Genomic DNA, 21,204 nt, shown 5'->3' with positions numbered 1-21,204 from the left:
CCCAGGAAAGCACTCTGATACACGTTACCCACTTGAGCATCACAACCAACCAGTGAGGCAGGCCAAGTGAGCAGCCACTGATAAGGGAGGAAACTAAGGGACTCCCCATGTCACCGGATAGAGTGCCACACTGGTGTCCCAGCCTGGGGCTGTGGCCACTGCCCCGTTTGCTGTGGGGGGTGCCAGGGCCTTCCAGACATCCTCCCTGCTCCTGGGCTTCGGCAGCCCAGGGGAGCCCCAGCACCAGCCCCACTGGACAGACGCATGAGGTACCATCAGAGCTCCAGCTGCTGCGGCGGGCGTTCTGCTTGATGGGGATGGTGCTGGGCAGCTCGCACATGGTGAAGATGCTGCTTTGGCCGGGCACCTGTACCAGCTCGATGCACTTGCCGTTGAGCTGAGAGGACAGGGCGCAGTTCATGGGCTTGTAGGCGAAGGCAGAGCAATACCCAGACAGGCAGGCTCGCTGGTAGAAGTCCAGCACTTTCTTTCTGCCAGGGAAGCAGGCGAAGGTGAGGTGAGTGTTCCTGCCTGTGAAGGGCAGGTGCCCTGGCAGTGCGACTGCTCTTGCTGCTGGCATGCGCCTCCTCACCCACCTGTCAGATCCCGAGAGAGGGTAGATGTCAGCTCCGTCCCAGAAGTCTGTGCAGGCCTCTAAGACCACATCAGCGGTGCCATGGGACAGCATCTGCTCTGTGCCTGGGGGGAGAGAGTTCAAACCCTGAGTGTCGCTAACCAGCCCCCCACCCTCACTCTGACCTGACAGGCAACACACTGTTCTCCTGGAGAAGGGCACTGAGGAGCCCCTGCCAGAGGAGGAAACTTCCTGGGACTCACGGTCAGCAAGGCTCTGCAATGCCACTGGGCTTGGAATGCAGACACCATATTCCCATCCTTTGGACAATCCTGGCCTCTGCAGTCAACACCATCCCAGCCCTGGTCCCCAATTCCAGCCCCTGCCAGAGTGGAGCACTTGGAAGCAGTTGACTTTTCATCTGCCCAGGACTCCCTAGCAATGGGTGGGGCTGGGCAGAGCCCCCCTGCCAAGCTCTGGAAGGTCTCGCCTGGTGCTGGCCAAGGTAGCCAAGGCTCACTGGTGGTGGTGTCTTTAATGAAGAGGCTGATCATGTGGCTGAGGGGAGGCCGCCGCTTGGTGACACAGGAGAGCCGCCCCAGCGACGTCTCCTTCATTGTCTCGGCACTGGGGAGGCGGTACAGCGCCAGGTGGTTCTCCTGCTTGAAAAGCTCCTTGGCCCCAGGAGTGAAGCCTGTGGGGTGGGGAACAGGAACTTAGGGCCATGCCCTGACAATACCCTGCCAGATCCATTAAGTCTCATGAGGAGTTGGTACTGGGCCTCTTCTAGGAGGCAGGTCCAGCCAGCCATCCCCTGCCATGGGGGCCCGTACCAATGAGGCGGGCAAGCTCGCAGAGGCCCCAGGGCACATGCACGGGCAGCACGGCGCTGTGGCTCTCTTGCAGGGCGATGTTGCACAGGTGGTCGGAGAATCGGCACAGGCGCTCGGTGACGCTGGCATTACACAGGTTCAGCAGCACATTGAGGCCCAGGGGTTTGAGGGAGGTGAGGTGCAGCTGCCAGTTGGAGTCATCAAACTGGATGCAGGAGGGGTTCTGCTGGTCCTGGGACAGGCTCAGCATCTCCAGGTGGTAGTCACACACAAAGTCCTCTGCTTCATAGGGGTCGCTCTCCATCCCAGGCTGGGTCTGGGGGAAACGTGGAGGAGAGCCTCAGCCCAGGATAGGGCGTGGGGAAGCCAGCGCTGGCTCCGCCCACCTCCCAAGGCTGGGGAGGGCTCCTGCCCCTGAAAGGCGCCCTTCCCAGGAGAGAGTTCCTGCTCACCCTCTTCCACCCGCTCCCTCCTGAAATCCGCTTCCTGTCCTTCTTGGGCTCCTGTCTGCTTCTAGGAACTATTAATATATCTCATGACACTGGCAGGAGCCAAAAAGAGGGGTGACCAGACCAAAGAGGACACAGTTGAGGGATCTTTTGTGGCCAGTTGAGCCCTCTGAGAGGGAGCCCCGGGCTGTGTATGTTTGGAAGGTTCCAATAGGGACACCAGTGATTGCAATGACAAGAATGGAAGGGTAGGGGGAGGCTCCGCCTACTTCGCAGCAGAGACTGGGGGAGAGCCTCGGGTATCATATCACTGGCCTAGCCTGGAGGCCCCTAGCCTGGAGGCGCTGGGACAGAGGGCGGAGATGCCTGCTTTTTCAGACCTTGTGGGGCCAGGCTGGCCAGGGAGGCCAGGACAGCCTATGGCCGAGGGTGTGGCTGCCCCGCGCCACCTCCTCCTGTCACCTTGTTGGGCTCTTCTTCGCCACCCTCGGTGTCCCTGCTGAAGCTCACGTTGGAGCCAGATGGGTGTTTGCTGCGGCCGTGTGCTTTGTGGTGTGAATAGGGCTCAGGGGGCTTGGGAGCCTCGCCAGGCCAGTCGCCACGCTCCTGCTCATTGGAAAGGTGCAGGGTGGTGTTGTTCAGGGAGCCAGCCAGGAGGGCGTCTCGTTCATGGGGCTGAAGACAATGAGAAGCACAGGCTAGGACCAGTGGCTCCCATGGCCTGGGGAGGCAGGATGCTTCTAGGTCCCCTGGCTGCCTTGTCTTCACCTCACCTGCCCAGAAGCAGATCCTAATGGTGCCCAAACCCTCCTTCACCCTCCTAAACCTCACCCTCCCTGGCCAGGCTCCAAGGCTAAACAGCCTGGCCCAGAGTCGGGCCCATGGGAGCCGGCCGTACCTCCTCCTCTACCTCAGGATGGCAGAAGGAGCGGGTGGATAGGCCATCGGTGAGGTCCTCATGGCTGCTGTGAGGGGGCTCCACCTTCCCGCTGAAGAACAGTACAGTCTCTGGGCTGGGATTTGGCCATGACAGGATCCCCTGTTTGTCCACACAGCACAGGACCTGCATGGAAAGCATTTGAGATAGGAAAGGGGCCTGGCATTAGCCTACCCTGCCCAGGGGCCACTCAAGCAGCAGGTGGGCAGCCCAGGCCCAGCCAGAGAGCAGGGCAGGCATGACAGTTGCCTCCTCCCCGCAAGGCCCACCCTCACCGTGACAGAGCCCAGGCTGTGCAGCAGGCTGGAACTGTGGCTCAGCGTTGGCGACGTCCCCCCGAGCACCCTCAGGAAGTGGCCCCAAATGCAGCGCAGCATTTCCTGGTGGGAGAGAGGACGTCTGCAAGGCCATTTAGGGCTCGGCCTCATTTCCCTGGAGACGGCCTCTAGGGAGAAATCTAGGGGAGCACCACGAAGTTGGGGTGGAGAGGCACTTCTCTGGGGCAGGGTGCGGACACGTTATGGGAACAGGTCCAGGTTTTGTCCACATGTAACGGGTGGACATGGGGTTCTAAGAGCCTGGTTGGAGGCTTTAAGGCCATAAATAGGGGAGTCCCAGGGTTATGGCTCTAGGGACCTGCGAGAGAAGCCATCCCGGGTCAGTGTTGTACCTGAGAGGAGACAGCCTCTGTATAGCTGCTGAGAGTGTCCTCTGAGAACTTAGCCAGCTGCACGGAGAGAGGTTGAGGTCCTCAGTGAGGAAAACGCCGCCTTCACACAGGCCTCTCCAAGCTGGCAGAGGGAGGGCCCACACCAGCAGGGCTCCCAACCCCTTTGGTAAAGGGCCCGGGCCGTTCTGACTCCCCACCTGGTGGAAGCCAGGGTAGACATTCACCCATACCCAGGGCCTGGCCTAGAGGCCCTTCTGGAATGGAGAGGGCCCAAGGCCTGGAGAGCTGCCCAGGCTGACCAACATGCTGAGCCGAAGGTGGGGCTGGACTTCTGCCCCTGTCCTCTGGCACAGCCAGCTCCCTCTTTTTGTTCCTGTGACTTCCCCCAGACACCTTGGAAAAACCTACCAGGGAGCTGGGCGAGGCCTTGCTCATCTGGGCCAGGACACGGGCCTCTCCACAGGCAGTTGCCAGAACCCAGAGGACTGGAAAGAGCAGGGGCAGGATGGGCAGGACGCCATTCACCTGGGAAGGAGTGGACCACACAGACGGCTCCTGAGCTCCGGGCCTGGGCAGGAGGGAAGGGAAGGGCTGCCCTGGCCCCATGGCCACTCCCTGGGCAGGAAGGGCCAGCTCTCTCGGGCGCAGGAAGGGAAAGAGGTGTTCTTTTTTTTTTTTTGAGACGGAGTCTTGCTCTGTCGCCAGGCTGGAGGGCAGTGGCGTGATCTCGGCTCACTGCAACCTCCACCTCCCAGGTTCAAGGGATTCTCCCACCTCAGCCACCCGAATGGCTGGGACTACAGGCACGTGCCACCACGCCCAGCTAATTTTTATATTTTTAGTAGAGACGGGGTTTCACCATATTGGCCAGGATGGTCTCGATCTCTTGACCTCATAATCTGCCCGCCTTGGCCTCCCAAAGTGCTGGGATTACAGGCCTGAGCCCCCGTGCCCGGCTGGAAAGAGGTGTTCTTAAGCTGAAGCGTGAGGGGACTTCTGGGCTGCAGAGAGGGAGGGACAGCCAGGGCACTAGGAGAATATCCAGCCCAGCGGGTAGGAGGGAAGCATGACAGAGAAGACAGGGCGGTCCTTGCCTGGAGCTGGAGGAGGGTGTACTGCCAGGAAGTGACCCCCGGGGCACTGAAGATGAAGCGCAGGGCATTGGTGATGAGGAAGCCGGCCTGTTGGGAACAGCAGAGGCACAGCCTTGACCCCACCCCTCTAGAGGGACCCAGGCACTGCCGTTCCCCTTCCTTTGCTACTCCACAGGCTGGCTCACTCTGGGACCCTCTGCATTCACTCCCGCTCACACTAGTGGCCCTGAGACCCCCCCGTGTCCAGCCCTCTCCTCTGCCCCCTGCAGCCCCGCACAGCCCCGCCACACGCACCAGGACCACGGGCACAGCATAGTGTAGCATCACCGACTGCACTGTGAACCGCTCATTGTCCAGGGCAGTGACTGGTCGGGACAGGGCCATGTCCAGGCACCATCTGCAGAAAGAAGTGACTGTCAGTCTCACTTGGCAGAGAGGCCAGAAACCTACACCTTGGGAGGATTCTGGGCCTCTCTGCCAGATACCGCTTCTTCAAGCACCGTGAGTCCTGCAGTTCCACGCTCTGCCCTGGCCCTAGCCCGTGTTCACCTCCAGAGCTGTGCCCTCAGAGTAGAGATTGGGAGAGGGGACCACTCAGTCTAAGAATTCTCACAGGATGCTAAGGACAGGAGCCTAAGGAGATGTCTGCCCTCAAGAGAACCTCCAGATGAACGGGTCCACTTCCTTGTCAGTCCCATCCCCCTCTTCACGGAAGGCACCAGGGACAGGAGGAGGTGGGGCGGCACCCCTACCTGACGTTGTCAATCACAGGGGTCTCAAGGACACGGAAAAGCCGGTGCTGCTGGGGGCTCTGTGGCCCTCTCTCCACTTCTCCCCGGGGTGAGGGTGGAGGGGAGAAGGGGGGGAAGAGGTCTCCCGGCTCCAGGACGATGTGCTCGTCATCCTGCCGGCAGCAAGTAGGAGAGTGGGGACAACGAGAGGGTCCTATCAGAGGCCACTCTTCCTGGACAATTCAGCTAAGTACAGACATCCCCTGGGGTTAGGCGCCATCAGTTAGCCCAGAGTCCACTGGGACAGGGCCTGTGGGACTAGACTCTTAGCGAGAATAAAGAACAGCACGGGGGCCAGGCGTGGTGGCTCATACCTGTAATCCCAGCACTTTGGGAGGCCAAGGCAGGTGGATCACCTGAGGTCAGGAGTTCGAGACCAGCCTGGCCAACATGACGAAACCCCGTCTCTACCAAAAAATAAAAAATAAGCCAGCTGAGGTGTGGTGGCATGTGCCTGTAATCCCAGCTACTGGGGAGGCTGAGGTGGGAGAATCGCTTGAACCCAGGAGGCAGAAGCTTCAGTAAGTTGAGATCGTGCCACTGCACTCCAGCCTGGGCGACAGGGTGAGACCCTGTCTCAAAAAAAAAAAAAAAAAGAACAGTAGGGTGGAGGAAGATGTTCCAGGGCCTCTGCCAAAAAGCCAGTAAGCTGGCAGGGAAGCTTCCAGATGAAGTCTGGGGACCCTCCCATCATTGCCTGTGGACGTTCCCACCACATTTCCAGGGGAGAAGGAAAGCCTCAAGCTACCTTGATCCCCCTCAGAGAAGCAAACGATTCCTGGCCAGGCCTCAAAGCTATGATGTCTCCTTCCACCAGCAGGCTGACTGGCAGGTTGACTAGGTGTCCGTCTCTGTAGGCCCAGTGCAGGGACCAGGATGGCGCAAAAGGCATGTGGAGGTCTGGATACATGGCATTGGGCCACTGGATCTCCCTGCCATCCCTGAGGGCATCTGAGGGGAATGGAAAGAGGGAAACAACCCTCTCAGCCATGGCTCTGCACCCAGTCAGATACAGCAGCACTTCCGGAAGCACTGTCTGCCCACTTCCTCTCCCAGGAGGTCCACGTCAAACCCCTCTACTCGTTCCAACACTTCCCTGCTTTCAAGGATGCCTCCCTTATAAAGCCCTAACCGGCCACTCCAGCCCCAGAACCTCTACCTTCTCTCAACACCTGGAGCTCTCGTTCTTTGTACCCCCATCCCATTCAGATACACTTCACAAACATTGCGGAGGGCCTGTGAGGGGCGCAAGGTGGACACAACAACATGGCTCCTCAAGGAGCCACAACCCGGTGGGGCAGATGAGACATGTGGACAGATAACTCCAAACAAGGCAAACACGGCTAAGCGTTAACAAAGATCCCTGTGCTGCAGGAGTCCAGAAGAGGGAGCAAACCAATTTGCTGGGGCAATCAGAGGTGGCTTCCTGAAAGAGGAAGCATTGGGGATGGGCCTGGAAGAATGGTTTTGTCAGCTGGAGATGAGTGAGGGAGAAGCTCACCAGCAGAGAACAGTGGAGAGAGGCACAGAGGCAGAGGCTGATACACAGTGGGCCTAGGACTGGTGAGTAGTTTCAACGTCAGAATGAGGAGGAAGAGAAGAGGCTGGAGAGGAAGGTGAGCCTGTATTGGAGGCTCTGGGAGGCCACGCGTGCCTCTGGGATGGCTTCCATAAGCAAAAGGGAGCCACTGATGCTCCTGGGCAGGAGACTAAGCTCCGGAAAGCAGGGCCCATTTTTGCCATCACCATTGCACTCCCAGTGCCTGGCACATGGTGGTAATTAACCATCTCAGAATGAAAGGACAAACTCTCACTTAGCATCTAAACATCCACTGCCCAGGTCTGTTGGAGAAAGGTCTCATGAGTGGGTGCTGCTTCTCCCACAGCACCACATGCCCCTGGACAGCAGGAGCCACCGTCCCTCAAAAGAGCCTCAACAACCCTCAATCCGTAGCCAAGCTTCACAAACACCGCCTGAATGAAAGGCCAACCAGAAATCCAAGCAACTCCCCTCCCTTTTGGAACTGGGCTGCTCCATCTCAGGCTCCCGGCCCCTACCCCACCCCGATTCCTGCAGGTATCTCTGCCCACCTCCCCATGTCTCCCAGCACAGTACACCAGACAAGATGGACTTGAACGAGAAAACTTCAATCATCCTCCTGCCATGTGAGAGGACTTCCCTGTTGGTTTCCCAACATGAGCCAGCCCGCAAGCCCACCTGCCACTGTTGGCCTTCCTGCCTGCTCAGCCCTCAGCCTGGATGCCCACCACCCTGCCTGGGCGCCCACCACCATCCCACATCTCTCACTTCCCTGCTCAAAAGAGAGTGGGCATCCTTCTAACTCCCCAGATGACAAGAGCCCCTGAAATGCTGGCCACAGGCAACCCGTCTGTGCTGGGGTGCAGGAGGGAAGCCCTCAGGGCTCTGATATGTCCGGTCATCTTTTCCCACCAATATGCCTGCCCTTGACCTCACCTTGGATTTGGTCAATGATCCCTCGCAGCCTCCGCTCTACCTCCCGACGCTTCAGCCGGTCTTGCCGCCCGATGAGCACAAGGTTGAGAAGTAGTAACAGGAACAAAGCCGAGGCATTCACCAGCCCCACCCCACGGCTGGTGGGAGGAAAGAGGGGGCGCACCCACAGGGAGTGAGGGCTCGCCCACCCAGCAGCCCCCAGGCCACAGCTCCCCTTCCCACCCCAGTCGCTTGTGGAAAGACTGTCCCGTTCTGGTGCCCTGACACCAGCTAGGCCTCTGACCCCTGTCAAGGGACTGAGGAGGTTCCCTTACATCCCAGGAGCAGCTTGGGGGTGACAGCCCCCAAGAGCCCTGGGCTGTCCCAGGTGCTGCGGCAGGATGGACAGTACAGCTGGAGAGGTTGGGGAGCAGCCCCTGGGCGCACACCTCCCGGCCGGCTGTCCCCCGCAGCAGCCCAGCAGCAGCAGCACGGCCAGTAGCATGAGTGAGGCCCCCGGCCAGTGGAAGCAGGAGCAGCGGTTACTGTGGTGGAGGAAGCTGCTTCTCCACACCTCCTGGGAAGTTCGGACAGGGAGGGGACAATGAGAGGCCTGTCCCACTCCAATCTGGCTGCCTCCCCCCCGCACCCTTCCCAGCCCCCATGGCCACCTTGGTCCCCTCTCTTTGACCTCAGCTGGGCTCCAGGCTGTTGGGCTCCTGCAGCAAGCAGGCTCAGGAGCCACTCTGAGGGGAGCCCTGGTTTCTTTCTGATATTTCATGAGGCCTCAGTTGGGTCACACTGTCCAGGGTGACAGGGTGCATCAGAGTCCTGAGAAGGGGCCTCCCACACTTCCCTGCCATCCCAGCCAGGCCCTGGTGGCCCCGAGAAGAAGCTTCACCTTCCAGGTCAGACACTTCTTCCGCTCTCTGAGATGTCCTTCTAGCACTGCCTCCAGCTGCTCCTTCAGGACGCTGAGGGCCTTCCGCGTGGACAGGCCCAGGGCTGAGGGAGGCTCGCCCTGCAGGCAAGCAGGAGGCGCTGGGCGTCACTGCCAGGCCAAGGCTATGCAAGGCACGTGGGCCCCAACCCTCCCCTTCCCTGGCCCTTCATCCTTCCCCTCCTCTGGGATCCTCACATCTCTTCCCCTACCAGCTCTGGCCCCTCAAGGTGTGACTATGTCCGTCTCCACCAAATTACAAACTATTCAAGTGCACAGCCTCCTACCCTACTCTGTACAGCCAAATTAAAAAACAAAACAACTTTTTATTTTATTCCATGTTCCCCAACTCACTTTCCCCACTGCCACTGGCAAGCTCCCTGCCCACCCAGGCTGTGCTCACCACTGATCTCCCAATTTATTGCAAGGGGGCCAGTCTTTGATTGCATGGACAATTTTTTTTTTTTTTTTTTTTAGATACAGTCTTGCTTAGCCTCCTAGACTGGAGTGCAGTGGCGCGATCTCGGCTCACTGCAACCTCTGCCTCCCGGGTTCCAGTGATTCTCCCGCCTCGGCCGGGAATACAGGCATACACCACCATGTCGGACTAATTTTTTGTACTTTTAGTGGAGACGAGGTTTCACCATGTTGGCCAGGCTGGTCTTGAACTCCTGACCTCAAGTGATCTGCTCCCCTTGGCCTCCCAAAGTGCTGGGATGACTGGCGTGAGCCACCGTGCCTGGCCTAAAACATATCTTTTTTTAAATGGAGAGAGGGAAACTAACATAGAGATGCTATCTTTTGGCCAGGCGTGGTGGCTCACGCCTGTAATCCCAGCACTTTGGGAGGTGGAGGCAGGTGGATCACTTGAACCTAAGAGTTAAAGACCAGCCTGGGCAATATAGTGGAACCCCATCTGTACAAAAAATCAGAAAGAAAAAATCAGCTGGGCATAGTGGCATGCACCCAGCTACTCAGGAGGCTGAGGCAGGAGGATCACTTGGGCTCAGGAGGTCAAGGTTGTAGTGAGCTGTGATTGTGCCACTGCACTCCAGCCTAAATGACAAAATGAGACCCTGTCTCAAAAAACAACAACAAAAAAGAGATGCTAGTATTTCATTGTTCCTAGGAAAGGCATGAAGGAAAAAAAACCTTCAAGCTCTGTCAGGGAGGGAGGGAGGGAGGGAGGGAGGGAGGGAGGGAGGGAGGGAAGAAAGGGGCAGGGAGGGAAAAAACCCACCATCTTCTATAACTACCATTTCATGAAAGAGGATATTGTAACACTGAAATATTAGGAAGGACATAACAGAAAAAGAGGCAGCTATTCCCAGGGCAGGACTGTGAGGAGGCACACTCCCATCTCACCAAGGATGAATGGGACACGGTGTGGACGGTGTAGGTCCCGACGATGCAGGGACCAACCACATCATCTTAGGCGACATTGAGGCCCAGCCTCTCCCTGTCAGGACTCCCCCATTCCTGGCTTCTCTCCTGTTTTCTCCTTTGACTCTGACTGTTCTTCCCCATCCATCTACCCCATAGGCCACCTAGGACACGTTACCAACCTCTGTAGGTTTCCAGAGCAACCTCATCCAGTCATGGAGTCACTTGCCACCAACAAGCCTACAACTCCTATTTTACTTCAAGTCTGACCGCTATCCTGAATGTGGACCCGTCTGCTGAACGGGCCTACAGCTGCTTCACAGGGACCTAGGAGTCAACATGTCCAAAAACCCGAACTCAGGCCGAACTCACGCCTGTAATCCCAGCACTTTGGGAAGCTGAGATGGGTGCATCACTTGAGGTCAGGTGTCAGAGACCAGCCCGGCCAGGCCAACATGGTGAAACCCCATCCCTACTAAAAATACAAAAATTAGTTGGGCATGGTGGCGCATGCGTGTAATCCCAGCTGCTTGGGTGGCTGAGGCATGAGAATCACTTGAACCCGGGAGGCAGAGGTTGCAGTAAGCCAAGATCACGCCACTGCACTCCAGCCTGGGTGACAGAGCCAGACTCTGTCTCAAAAAAAAAAAAAAAGAAAAAAGAAAAAAACCTGAACTTGCCACCTGGCTCTAGTGCCAGAGTCACCTTTCCTCCCACAGTGACTGTCTCACCCAATCACCTCTAGAACATTCCAGACCCTGGCCTTATGCTTGCCCAAACTCCACCCCACGCTGTCTCTAACTTTTCCAAACCCACTGGAACACCTTGGCCAGAGCAGGGCCTGCCTGGTTGGTCAAATGACCTATTTACCCTTAAAATCAAGTCCAATTCTTGTGTGCGCTCCTGGAGCCCCTTCAGACGTGCTGGCCTCCCTGACCTCCTTTCCTGCTCCTCCTGGCACGAGCCGAGCCCCTTCAGCTCATGTTCACATACTTGACGTGTTTCCCAGCAGAGACACGTGCCCCACCCCAGACAACTCTTGCTTCTTCTTCAAGACTCAGCTCAAACATCACCTCCTCTGGGACATTTTCCCAAAACCCAGGGCTGCACTTCATGGGAGGTTTACATGTCAATGGTGTCCTGGGCAACCTGGCCTGCAGCCTGCACCTTACAGAACTGTAATCACAGATTGACACGCCTGGCTCTCCCGCCAGACTGCAAATTTCTTAAAAACAGGCTCTGAATTCTTCCATTTCCACACACCCTCACCATCCAACTGCTGAGACAGTGCACAGCACACACAAGTTCAATGAATACTTGCTGAATGAATGAATGAATAAATGAATGAGTGAATGAATGCAATGATCCCAGTGAAACAGCAACAGGAACAACCCGAGGCATTCCGCAGCTTAGTCAAGGCTTCACCTTAATCGGGACTGTCAGCCCAAAATCTGTAGACACCACAGCTTTTAAAAATGTGGATGTCTAGGCTCCACTCCGGACCTACTGAACCAAAATTTCCGGGGATGAAGGGAATCCCAGGTTATACATATATAGATATAGATATAGATATAGATATAGATATAGATATAGATATAGATTTTTTTTTTTTTTAATTGAGACAGGGTCTTGCTCTGCTGCCCAGGCTGGATGCAGTGGCGTGGGCATGGTTTGCTGCAGCTTACACCTCTCAGGCTCCAGCAATCTTCCTGCCTCAGCCTACGGAGTGGCTGGGACTACACTCAGCTAATTTTCTTTGCTTTTTTTTTTTTCTTTTTTGAGACGGAGTCTCGCTCTGTTGCCCAGGCTGGAGTGCAGTGGCGCAATCTCAGCTCACTGCAACCTCTGCCTCCTGGGTTCAAGAAATTCTCCTGCCTCAGCCTCCCGAGTAGCTGTGACTACAGGCGCATGCCGCCACGCCTGGCTAATTTTTTTTTGTATTGTAGTAGAGACGGAGTTTCACCATGTTGCCCAGGCTAGTCTCGAACTCCTGAGCTCAGGCAATCTGCCCGCCTCCGCCTCCCAAAGTGTTAGGATTACAGGCCTGAGCCACTGTGCCTGGCCCTTTGCATTTTTTTGTAGAGATGGGGCCTTGATATGTTGCCCAGGCTGGTCTTAAACTTCTGACCTCAAGCGATCCTCCCTCCCCAGCCTGCTAAAGTGCTGTGATTATAGGCGTGAGCCACCACACCCCAGCTCTGAGGCCCTGGGACAAAGAAGAGCCCCATGAAAGGCAGCGCCTGAAGGAAAAGTGAGTCTTTCCAGGGCCACCTGTGAAGCATCCATGTGAGCTTCCGTCCGGAAAACCTCCTGAGCAAGAGGAGTGAATCCCTAGACCTCAGGCACCAGGAAAGGGATTTGGGGCAGCCATGGAGGAGGCCACAGGCTGTGGGGCTGGTGACCCCTGGCTGCCTCGTCTCACTGCCCTCCCCACCCCCTATGCGACCCACAGTTCTGTCTCCCAGAGTCCTGCCCTGGCTGTGCCCTCTGGCCTTCTGCACTTGCCCCTTCCTGCCCGTCTCCACACATACCCCCTCCTCGGCAACTGAGCCTCAGCCCTGGCAGGGCACACATACCATAACTAAGAGTGGCTCCTGGGCCCAGGGGTGCTGCCCCCTGCCACAGCCTGGCATCACAGGAGGCACTCAAGTGGAGCCCCCAGTGCTGGCCTGAGGGATGGGGCCTGGCTTCCAAAGTGGGCCTGGCCCCAGGATTCCCCAGCTCCCTTGCCTAAATCTCACCTAATCCCGCTCTCCACAGTGGCTTTGGGGGATTATAAAGATAAGAGCTGCCTCTTCCCAGAGGGGATAAACTGGTTATTTCAGCTCAGAAAGAAATGGCCCTCCCGGCGGGGGCGTCACAACCCCACATGGGTAAATACTGTGCTCCAACGCACCCACCTCCCTTTGGCAAGGATCCTGAGGCCTCCCAAAGAGGCCATGGTCCAGGGCAAATGAATGCCTGTACCTGTCCTACTGCCTCCCGGAGCTCCTGACATGGAGGGAAGGAAAGCTTCAGGGAGGGTTGTAAGGGAGGAAGAGAAACAGGAAGAGAAGACTATAGGCCTTCTCCTGTCTGTGGGCATGGATGTCTGTTCCTCCCACCCCAGGGAAGAAGAGGATCTAGGAGACAGGCGGCTGCACACAGAGACCCCAGGCCTCCGGTGTCTTCCCCTCAGGCTCAGCCTTCTGAGCTTCCTCGCCACAGAGAGGGACGTGAGTGTTCCCAGGATAGAATGGCCCATACTTGGGCCAGGCCTCCAGACATGATCAAGTGAGAAACACACTGAAGGCAGGAAGAGCTGGCCTGCAGAGGGGGAAGGCTGTCCACCCAAGAGATGGAGACTGGGAGGAAGAGAGGAAGGACCAGGCAACTGTACACAGCTGGGAAGATGCTTGGCCTAGAATGAGGACCACACTCAGGAAGGTGACAGTTTCCAGCAAGGCAGAGAAAAGGCTAAGAGGAGTAGTCAGAGAGCCAGGGAGGTGTCCCTCCTCTGGTCAGGTCTGAAGATCTTGGACATTCATCAGTTCTCGTGGGCCACACGGCGGCTGTCCTGACACCTGCTGCCTCATTCCAAGCAGCCAAGACCTCCTCACCCCGCCTGGCCATCATCTGCTCTCTTGCTGTCTCTACCCCAGGAACCTGGAAGCTGCGCTCTGCTCCCCTCCAGGTGTGGGAGGTATGGGCCAGAGGGTGGCAGATGCTCCCAGGCAGGGCGCCTGCAGAGCTGTCTGTGTGCATCTGCCCCTGCTTGTTATGTCTGGCCAGGGACACCAGCTCCAGACTGGTGATTAAAGACAGCACAGTAGAGGAAAAATAAGCCATTCTGTAATTACGCGCTGCCCAAAGGAAGCTCTTGCCCACACAGGCCAGCCCTGCGGTGAGGACCCAGCGTTCTGGGCCAGTCTGCTCTTTGCAGCCTTCAACTGAGCTTATCCAACTGCCCAGGCATTCACCTCTTCCCTCTCCAGCAGGGGGTCCGAATTAAGGGTCAAGTCACTGCTCTCTCGCTCTTTTTTTTTTTTTTCCTTTGAGACAGGGTCTTGCTCTGTTGCCCGGGCTAGATGGAGTACAATGGCACAATCTCGGGTCCCTGCAGCCCCCACTTCCGGGGCTCAAGCAATTCTCCCACGTCAGCCTCCAAGCAGCTGAGACCACAGATGTGTACCACCATGCCCAGCTAGGGTTTTTTTTAGTGTTTTTTTGAGACGGTCTCACTCCTGTTGCCCAGGTTGGAATGTAATGGTGCCATCAGGGCTCACTGCAGCCTTGACTTCCCAGGCTCAGGTAATTCTCCCACCTCAGCCTTCCAAGTAGCTAGGACTATAGGTGATGCCACAACACCCAGCTAATTTTTTTTATTTTTAGTAGAGACGGGGTTTCGCCATGTTGCCCAGGCTGGTCTTGAGCTCCTGGGCTCATGTGATCTGCCCACCTCAGCCTCCCAAAGTGTTAGGATTACAGGCATGAGCCACTGTGTCTGGCCTTTTAAAATTTTTTTTGTAGGCCGGGCTCAGTGGCTCATGCCTGTAATCCCAGCACTTTGGGAGGCCGAGGCGGGTGGATCACGAGGTGAGGAGTTCGAGACCAGCCTGGCCAACACAGTGAAACCCTGTCTCTACTAAAAATACAAAAATTAGCTGGGCATGGTGGCGGGCACCTGTAGTCTCACCTACTTGGGAGGCTGAGGCAGAGGAATCGCTTGAACCCAGGAGGCGGAGGTTGCAGTGAGCCGAGATTGCACCACTGTACTCCAGCCTAGGCGACAGAGCAAGACTCTATCTCAAAAAATAATAATAATAAATGAAAAATAAAATCTTTTTTGTAGATATGAGGTCTTGCTATGTTGCCCAGGCTGGTCTCGAACTCCTGGGTTCAAGCAATCCTCCCGCCTCCCATAGGGCTGGGATTACAGGCGTGAACCACCATGCCTGGCCTGCTTTCTTGCTCATTGTGCCTCAGCTTTGACATGTGACATGAGAGCAGAAGACCTTCGTACTTTCTGAAGGAAGTTCAGAATGGGTTAGTGGGTGAGTGGGCTCTGCCAGCCTTTCCCAAAGCATGGAGTTAGGCTGGGTACCCGATGTATCTAGGCACCAATGGCAAGGCATGGTGAGGGAATAGGCGCAGTTCTTATTATCTGAGAAACAGAAATCCGAGTTGACACACACAAGCTGAGGTCGCCTTTTCTTGCCTCCTGGGGCCAAGATGACTGAGAAAAAATCTAACCTGGCCTTAAGTACCCAAGGGTGACATGAGATTCTCAGAGCTTCCCACATGCTAAAAACTCCCACCACGCCAAGGGGAAGGGAGGCCCTGCTTCTCAAATTACATGGATGCTTTTCAGGCAGAACTAACCCCATTCCGCTGTGTTCACTGCTCAGGCTTAACTGGAGCAAGAGGAGAAAATAACACGGCTCTAAGGAAGTCCTGACTCGGGAGAGGCAGGCAGCAAACGCCCATCACAGGGCTTGCTCTCTCTGTTCTATCATCAAACAGGGACGCTGGCAGGGCGTGGGGATTTGGAGGAACAGCAGGGTGGTGAAAGAACTCTATCCATCAAATCACAACCACAAGGAGTCTGCCACTGAACAGGCCCAGTTCTGGAGGTCTGAAGCTGAGCACCTGGATAGGCTAAGGTGCCTTTGAGAGCCGACACACCTGAGCTCTCCTGTGCCACTTCCATCAGGTTTCTCAGGTGACCCAGAGTCAGAAACCCCCAAGCCCCAGGCCCTGTTCCCTTTCCTTTTTTCTTTTCTTTTTTTTTTTTAAGATGGAGTCTCACTTTGTTACCCAGGCTAGAGTGCAGTGGTGCAATGGCTCACCACAACCTCCGCCTCTCGGGTTCAAGCAATTCTCCCGCCTCAGCCTCCAGAGTAGCTGGGACTACAGGCATGCGCCACCATGCCTGGCTAATTTTTGTATTTTTAGTACAGAGAGGGTTTCACTATGTTGGCCAGGCTGGTCTCGAACTTCTAACCTCGTGATCTGCTCACCTCGGCCTCCCAAAGTGCTGGGAATTCAGGCGTGAGCCACTGTTCCCGGCCGCCCTGTCCCCTTTCAGAGCTCCTGCACAGCGTTCTGGGCATAGCAGCTGCTCTCCTTCCTACTCCAGCTGTTTCAGGAGCAATAGGATCAAGGTCCCCTAAGCTCAGGTAGACAGGTTATGAATTTAGACCTTGACCTTCAGCCTTGAAAACAGCAGATAATTACTAATTAGAACTGGCTGGCTGGGCATGGTGGCTCATGCCTGTAACCCCAGCACTTTGGGAGGCCGAGGTGGGTGGATCGCTTGAGCCCAGGAGTTTGAGACTAGCCTGGGCAACATAGTGAGACTCCATCTCAGGCCTGGCCCCCTCTCTGGGTCCCCACTGTCGTCGTCAGTGCAGGTATGGAAGGGACACAAAGCTGGACTCCACACAATGCCCGAATCACGGAAGCAGAGATTCAGCCACTATACACTCTTCTGAGTTGGGCCAGACACAGACGGACTCTGTCTGCAGCCAGGCAAATCAGAGCCTTGAGCAGAGCTGCTTCCTCCTTTTCCTGGCTCATGCTGACCTTAGCACTTTCACCCACATTCTTCCCCACCTCCTGTAGCCATCAGGACCTAGGAAAAAATCCTCCCCACCCTGGTGACTCTTGTCTTAGTTCCCCACGTGGTCCTTCATTGTGCCTTCAAAGTGCCTTCACTGGCCCTGAGGAGGGATGGCATCCTGGCCTTGAGCTTCTGTCACCTGTGCATGGAAACCCAGGTCCTCACATGCCTTGGCAGGGTATCCCCTGGGAGGCTTGGGTCCAGTCCTGCTCTGGGTGACTGGGGCGCCTGGCTGGCAGCTCCCCAGGCACACTGGCCTTCTGGCTCTCATTCCCAATCCCCTTCCCAGGTCCCAGCTACCCATGCTCATTCAAGCAGCCTCCCATTTTGCATTGTCTTCAGGACTCTCACAGCAACCGCTAACCCGAAGACTCCCACACAAAGCAGGGAACACAGCATTTTAAAGAGAAGCGTAAAAGCCCCACCAGCATACTCACTTTGTTGCCTTTGCCCTGATGGGGCATCCATAGCTCTGCCTGCTTAAAGAGCATGGGCCAGAGCCTGAGCCACAAGCAGTCAGCTGCAAGAACTTCCAACACCTCCCTCAAAGCGGGGAGGGTGAAGAGAGAGAGAGAGAGAAGAGGAGAGAAGAGACGGAGACAGCTGAGAGTGTGTGAGCAAGCCGGGTGCTGCGGAGAATCAGGCGCAGCAGAGCAGAGCTTCAATCTGCTGATTAATTCAGCCTATTTCTAGTCACGCTGCAGATTCAGGGAGGGAGGAGGCAGCAGCCCTGGAAGGGCGGGAGGGAGGGGAGAAGAGGAAAGAGAAGGAGGGAGGAAACAGGAGCATTGAGAAGACAAAGTTTGTCCGATGCGCTGCCAGATGTCCAGGAGCTTGGCCTGTTCTTCAGAGGAGGCCACTGTGGGGTTAGCTGAGGGGCACCATGCAGCCAGGATATGGACAGACAGAGGGACAGATGGAGGAGAAACTGCCCCTGTCCCAGAAACCTGAAGACAACTGCCAGTATCAAGGGGAACCCTGGGACACACAAATCCCAGCTCTCTTCCCAAACTACCTGTCCTTTGTCCCCAAGTCACTGGGTGAGCCCATCATCCATGAGAAGCCCCCAGATCACACGGCAACTCCCCAGCATGGAGCCAAGCCAACAGCCCTTTCCACAGTTACGGCTGCAGGAAGGAGGGGAGAGGGGACTTGTGGGTTATTAATAGTAGCACATCCTGTATGGAGGGGGACGGGACGGACTGGCCGCTGAGAAGACTCGAGCAGTGACTTCTAGGAAGGCAAAGCCCAAGGCCAGGCAGCTGGCAGAAGGAAGGATCCGGTAGGGAGGGAAGAGCCAGCCTAAAGGGCCTCTGAAGACTCCAACACCTTCCTGCCAGGTAGCATGGAGACCCTAACAGCCATGCAGGGAAGAGCCGGGCCAGCAGCTGGTGATGCCCCAATACATTCAGATGCACCGGCCCAAGTGCTGCTGGGCCCATGAGGCTGCCCGGGAACGCCCAGGCCCTGCATCCCCCAGGCAGAGAGGAGGCCAGATGTACCTGGGGCTCCTGCCTCAGTACATGCCAGAGCATTAGGCAGAGCCTGAGTGAGTCATGGCTCCAGAGGCATCACTCAGGGACCGCGAGTTTGACATACAGGATGCTCTCAGCACAGGCACCCTGGGTGAAGGAGGGGCCAAGGCATGGGGAGTGGATGGGACACTTCTCTGCCTAAAACCATCCTTATAATGGGGTTACACGCCCCAGGGGAGAGGAAACAGCCTAACAGGTCCCAGAGCTGGAGAGTGTGAGCTGGAGCCTGAGCATGTTTCTCCAGGGCCCTCCGTTTCCTAGACGACACCATCTCAAGCTGCAGGGAAGAAGGAGCCTCAGCAGCCCAAGCCAGCCTCCCCATTCCCTTTCATGAACGCAGCTCCCTGTGGGGCCCCCAAACAGAGTGTTGAGTGAGAACAGAAGGGAGGGCCCGGGCAGTCCAGAGGTTAAGAACAGGAAGACTCCATGGAGAGAAGGAAAGGTTGGCAGTGGGGGTCAGCTTCCACGCCAGCCACTGTGAGGATGCTGCTGCTCTGCAATCTGGCTGCAGCCAAAGAGAAAAGACTCCTGTCCCCTCTCCTGTTCCTGAGGCACTGCTCGGGTGGGAGCTACAAGTCTGCAAACACTGTCCCTTCTATGTGACAGGCCCCAGAAAAAACAGCACGCAGGGGCTAGCCCACGTGCTGTGCAGGCCCCAGTGCAGCCCTCTCTGGGCCCTGCCTCCCTTCCTACACTGCCCACCTCAGCAAATGGAGAAGAGAGCCCTGCACCCAAGCAGCAGGAACCCAGGCTGTCACTGCCACAGCAGGGCCACTGTGGGCTGGAGGGCTGGGTACAGGGGTGAGGGCTTTGAAGGAGAGACAGAACTGATGGATCAGAAGCAGAGAATCATCAAGAGCCAAACCGCTCCTGAGCTAAGCCAGGGGACGACAACCCTCCTACCATCAATGACCACTATGCCAGCTCCTCCAAAGCCTACTCCTCCAAGACACCTTCTGACTGGTTTGTTTGTTTGTTTTAGAGATTCTGCTGTCCCCCAGGCTGGAGTGCAGTGGTGTGATCTCAATCTCGGCTCACTGCAACCTCCACCTCCCGGGTTCAAGAGATTCTCCTGCCCCAGCCTCCCAAATAACTGGGATTACAGGCAAGTACTACCATGCCCGGCTAATTTTTGTATTTTTAGTAGAGACAGGGGTTCACCATGTTGGCCAGGCTGGTCTTGAACTCCTGACCTTAGGTGATCTGCCTACCTTGGCCTCCCAAAGTGCTGGGATTACAGGCATGTGCCACCACACCCAGCTAATTTTTGTATTTTTAGTAGAGACAGGGTTTCACTATGTTGGCCAGGCTGGTCTCAAACTCCTGACCTCAGATGATCCACCTGCCTCCGCCTCCCAAAGTGCTGGGATTACGGGTGTGAGCCACCACACCCGGCTGAGATCATCTTTATAAGCCCATTTATACAACTCACCAGTTACCTCAGCTAGAGGCCCTACTAGGTCGTATTACTTAACTGCTTGCACTATCCATTTTGTTTGTTGTTGTTGTTTTGAGACAGTCTTGCTCTGTCGCCCAGGCTGGAGTGCAGTAGTGAATCTCTGCTCACTGCAACCTCTGCCTCCTGGGTTCAAGCGATTCTCCTGCCTCAGCCTCCCAAGTGGCTGGGATTACAGGCACGTGCCACCATGCCCAGCTAATTTTTGTATTTTTAGTAGAGACAGGGTTTCACCATGTCAGCCAGGCCGGTCTCGAACTCCTAGCCTCAAGTGATCTGCCTACCTCGGCCTCCCAAAATGCTGAGATTACAGACGTGAGCCACTGTGCCCAGCCTGCTTGTACTATCAATTCCTCTACTAGACAATAAGCCTCTCTAAGCCAGGGGCCACCTCCGTGGTGCCTAAAGCTCTGCCAACCCAAAGCTGCCATTCCACAATATGGTGACTGCCAAGGATGACTGACGATGCTTTCCAGGTCAGGGCTCACCTATCCAGAAAGAGGAGGAGGAAAAAGAGAAACCCTCCAGGAAAAATGGCCCCTGAGAGCTATCCAGCTGGGTTCTCAAGGCTTCTTCCTCAGGCTGGAGAGAGAAGCCAGCCCCTCAATACAGAACTTTGTTTCCCCCATACACTAGGCACTAGTGTTCAGTGGTTCTGGCTGGAACCAGAAGACAATACCATCCTCTCTTTTGGGGGATTCAGCCTCACCCAGGCAGGCCACCGCATTGCATAACAGCAGAGCCTCTGGGGATGTGCTCCTTGGAACTGAGCAGCACAGAGCCCTTGCAGCTGTTTGCAGCAGCCTTACTCCCAGCTAGGAGACAGGCAAGTGTAGCTTTCCCTCTGTGCCAATCACTGCTAGGGTGGATATCTGCTGAGCACCCAGAGGTGGCTATGAACAGGAGGCCAAGCACACCTGCTTCAAGTTCAATTCCAGAAGCCTATTGCACAGCTGGTCCAGAGACACAGGAAGCCTGGAGCTGAACAGAAAGCAGTCAGCCAGCCTGGTGCCAGCAGAGGCCTAGGGAGTGAACCCACAGCCCCCTCTCCAGACCTTCCCAAGATCTCCCTGGAAGGAAGATCACTATTCAGAAGTTCAGGTCAATAAATATGTACTAAGCCCTTGCTACATGCCAGGCTCGGTGCTGTGAGCTAAGGATATTGAGATGAAGTGGAAGAGATGAGTTAATTTCAATAGAATAGCGAGTACAATGGTGGAGGTACTACGAATGCTGAAAGGAAGGACCTCTGGAAGGAAGGAGGACTTAACTGGAGAAAATGATGCCAAAACTAGGTCTTGAAGGAAGAACAGAAGAAGTTTCCAGGAAAAGGGGTGGGAAGCATTTTAGAGGTGATTACTAGTGCTAAAGTCAAAGCAGGAAGGCTAGGAACACCAAATCCATGGGCAGGAGCAGGATTCTGGAGGGCTTTGTACACACTAAAGGTTAAGTAGGTGGTGTGGAACCACTGACCAGTTTTGTGGCA

The 21,204-nt window shown here is 56.1% G+C and overlaps 1 protein-coding gene across 15 annotated transcripts in view; it reads right to left on the bottom strand.

Moving 5' to 3' along the window:
• TMEM94 (transmembrane protein 94) overlaps window positions 1-21,204 on the bottom strand; it is a 43,311-nt gene that overhangs the window by 5,916 nt on the left and 16,191 nt on the right. For 4 of the 15 annotated variants that reach the window (XM_063718929.1, XM_024234802.3, XM_063718931.1 and 1 more), the window contains exons 3-18: window positions 8,705-8,824; window positions 8,253-8,380; window positions 7,825-7,961; window positions 6,097-6,299; window positions 5,310-5,461; window positions 4,852-4,954; window positions 4,558-4,644; window positions 3,872-3,988; window positions 3,464-3,520; window positions 3,069-3,173; window positions 2,755-2,919; window positions 2,319-2,531; window positions 1,408-1,723; window positions 1,095-1,268; window positions 597-699; window positions 274-491 (exon numbers count right to left, since the gene is read on the bottom strand). In XM_063718929.1, the coding sequence (XP_063574999.1) occupies window positions 274-491; window positions 597-699; window positions 1,095-1,268; window positions 1,408-1,723; window positions 2,319-2,531; window positions 2,755-2,919; window positions 3,069-3,173; window positions 3,464-3,520; window positions 3,872-3,988; window positions 4,558-4,644; window positions 4,852-4,954; window positions 5,310-5,461; window positions 6,097-6,299; window positions 7,825-7,961; window positions 8,253-8,380; window positions 8,705-8,824 (2,398 nt within the window). Of the gene's footprint in view, window positions 1-273; window positions 492-596; window positions 700-1,094; window positions 1,269-1,407; window positions 1,724-2,318; window positions 2,532-2,754; window positions 2,920-3,068; window positions 3,174-3,463; window positions 3,521-3,871; window positions 3,989-4,557; window positions 4,645-4,851; window positions 4,955-5,309; window positions 5,462-6,096; window positions 6,300-7,824; window positions 7,962-8,252; window positions 8,381-8,704; window positions 8,825-17,164; window positions 17,402-21,204 lie in introns of those variants that run through there. The other 11 variants (XM_054537333.2, XM_063718927.1, XM_024234803.3 and 8 more) reach the window with 9 other exon arrangements.

Source organism: Pongo abelii, chromosome 19 (assembly GCF_028885655.2).
Source record: "Pongo abelii isolate AG06213 chromosome 19, NHGRI_mPonAbe1-v2.0_pri, whole genome shotgun sequence".
Lineage (NCBI taxonomy): Eukaryota > Metazoa > Chordata > Mammalia > Primates > Hominidae > Pongo > Pongo abelii.
Note: the sequence above shows the minus strand (reverse complement) of the source record. Positions and strands in the feature narration are given on the sequence as shown.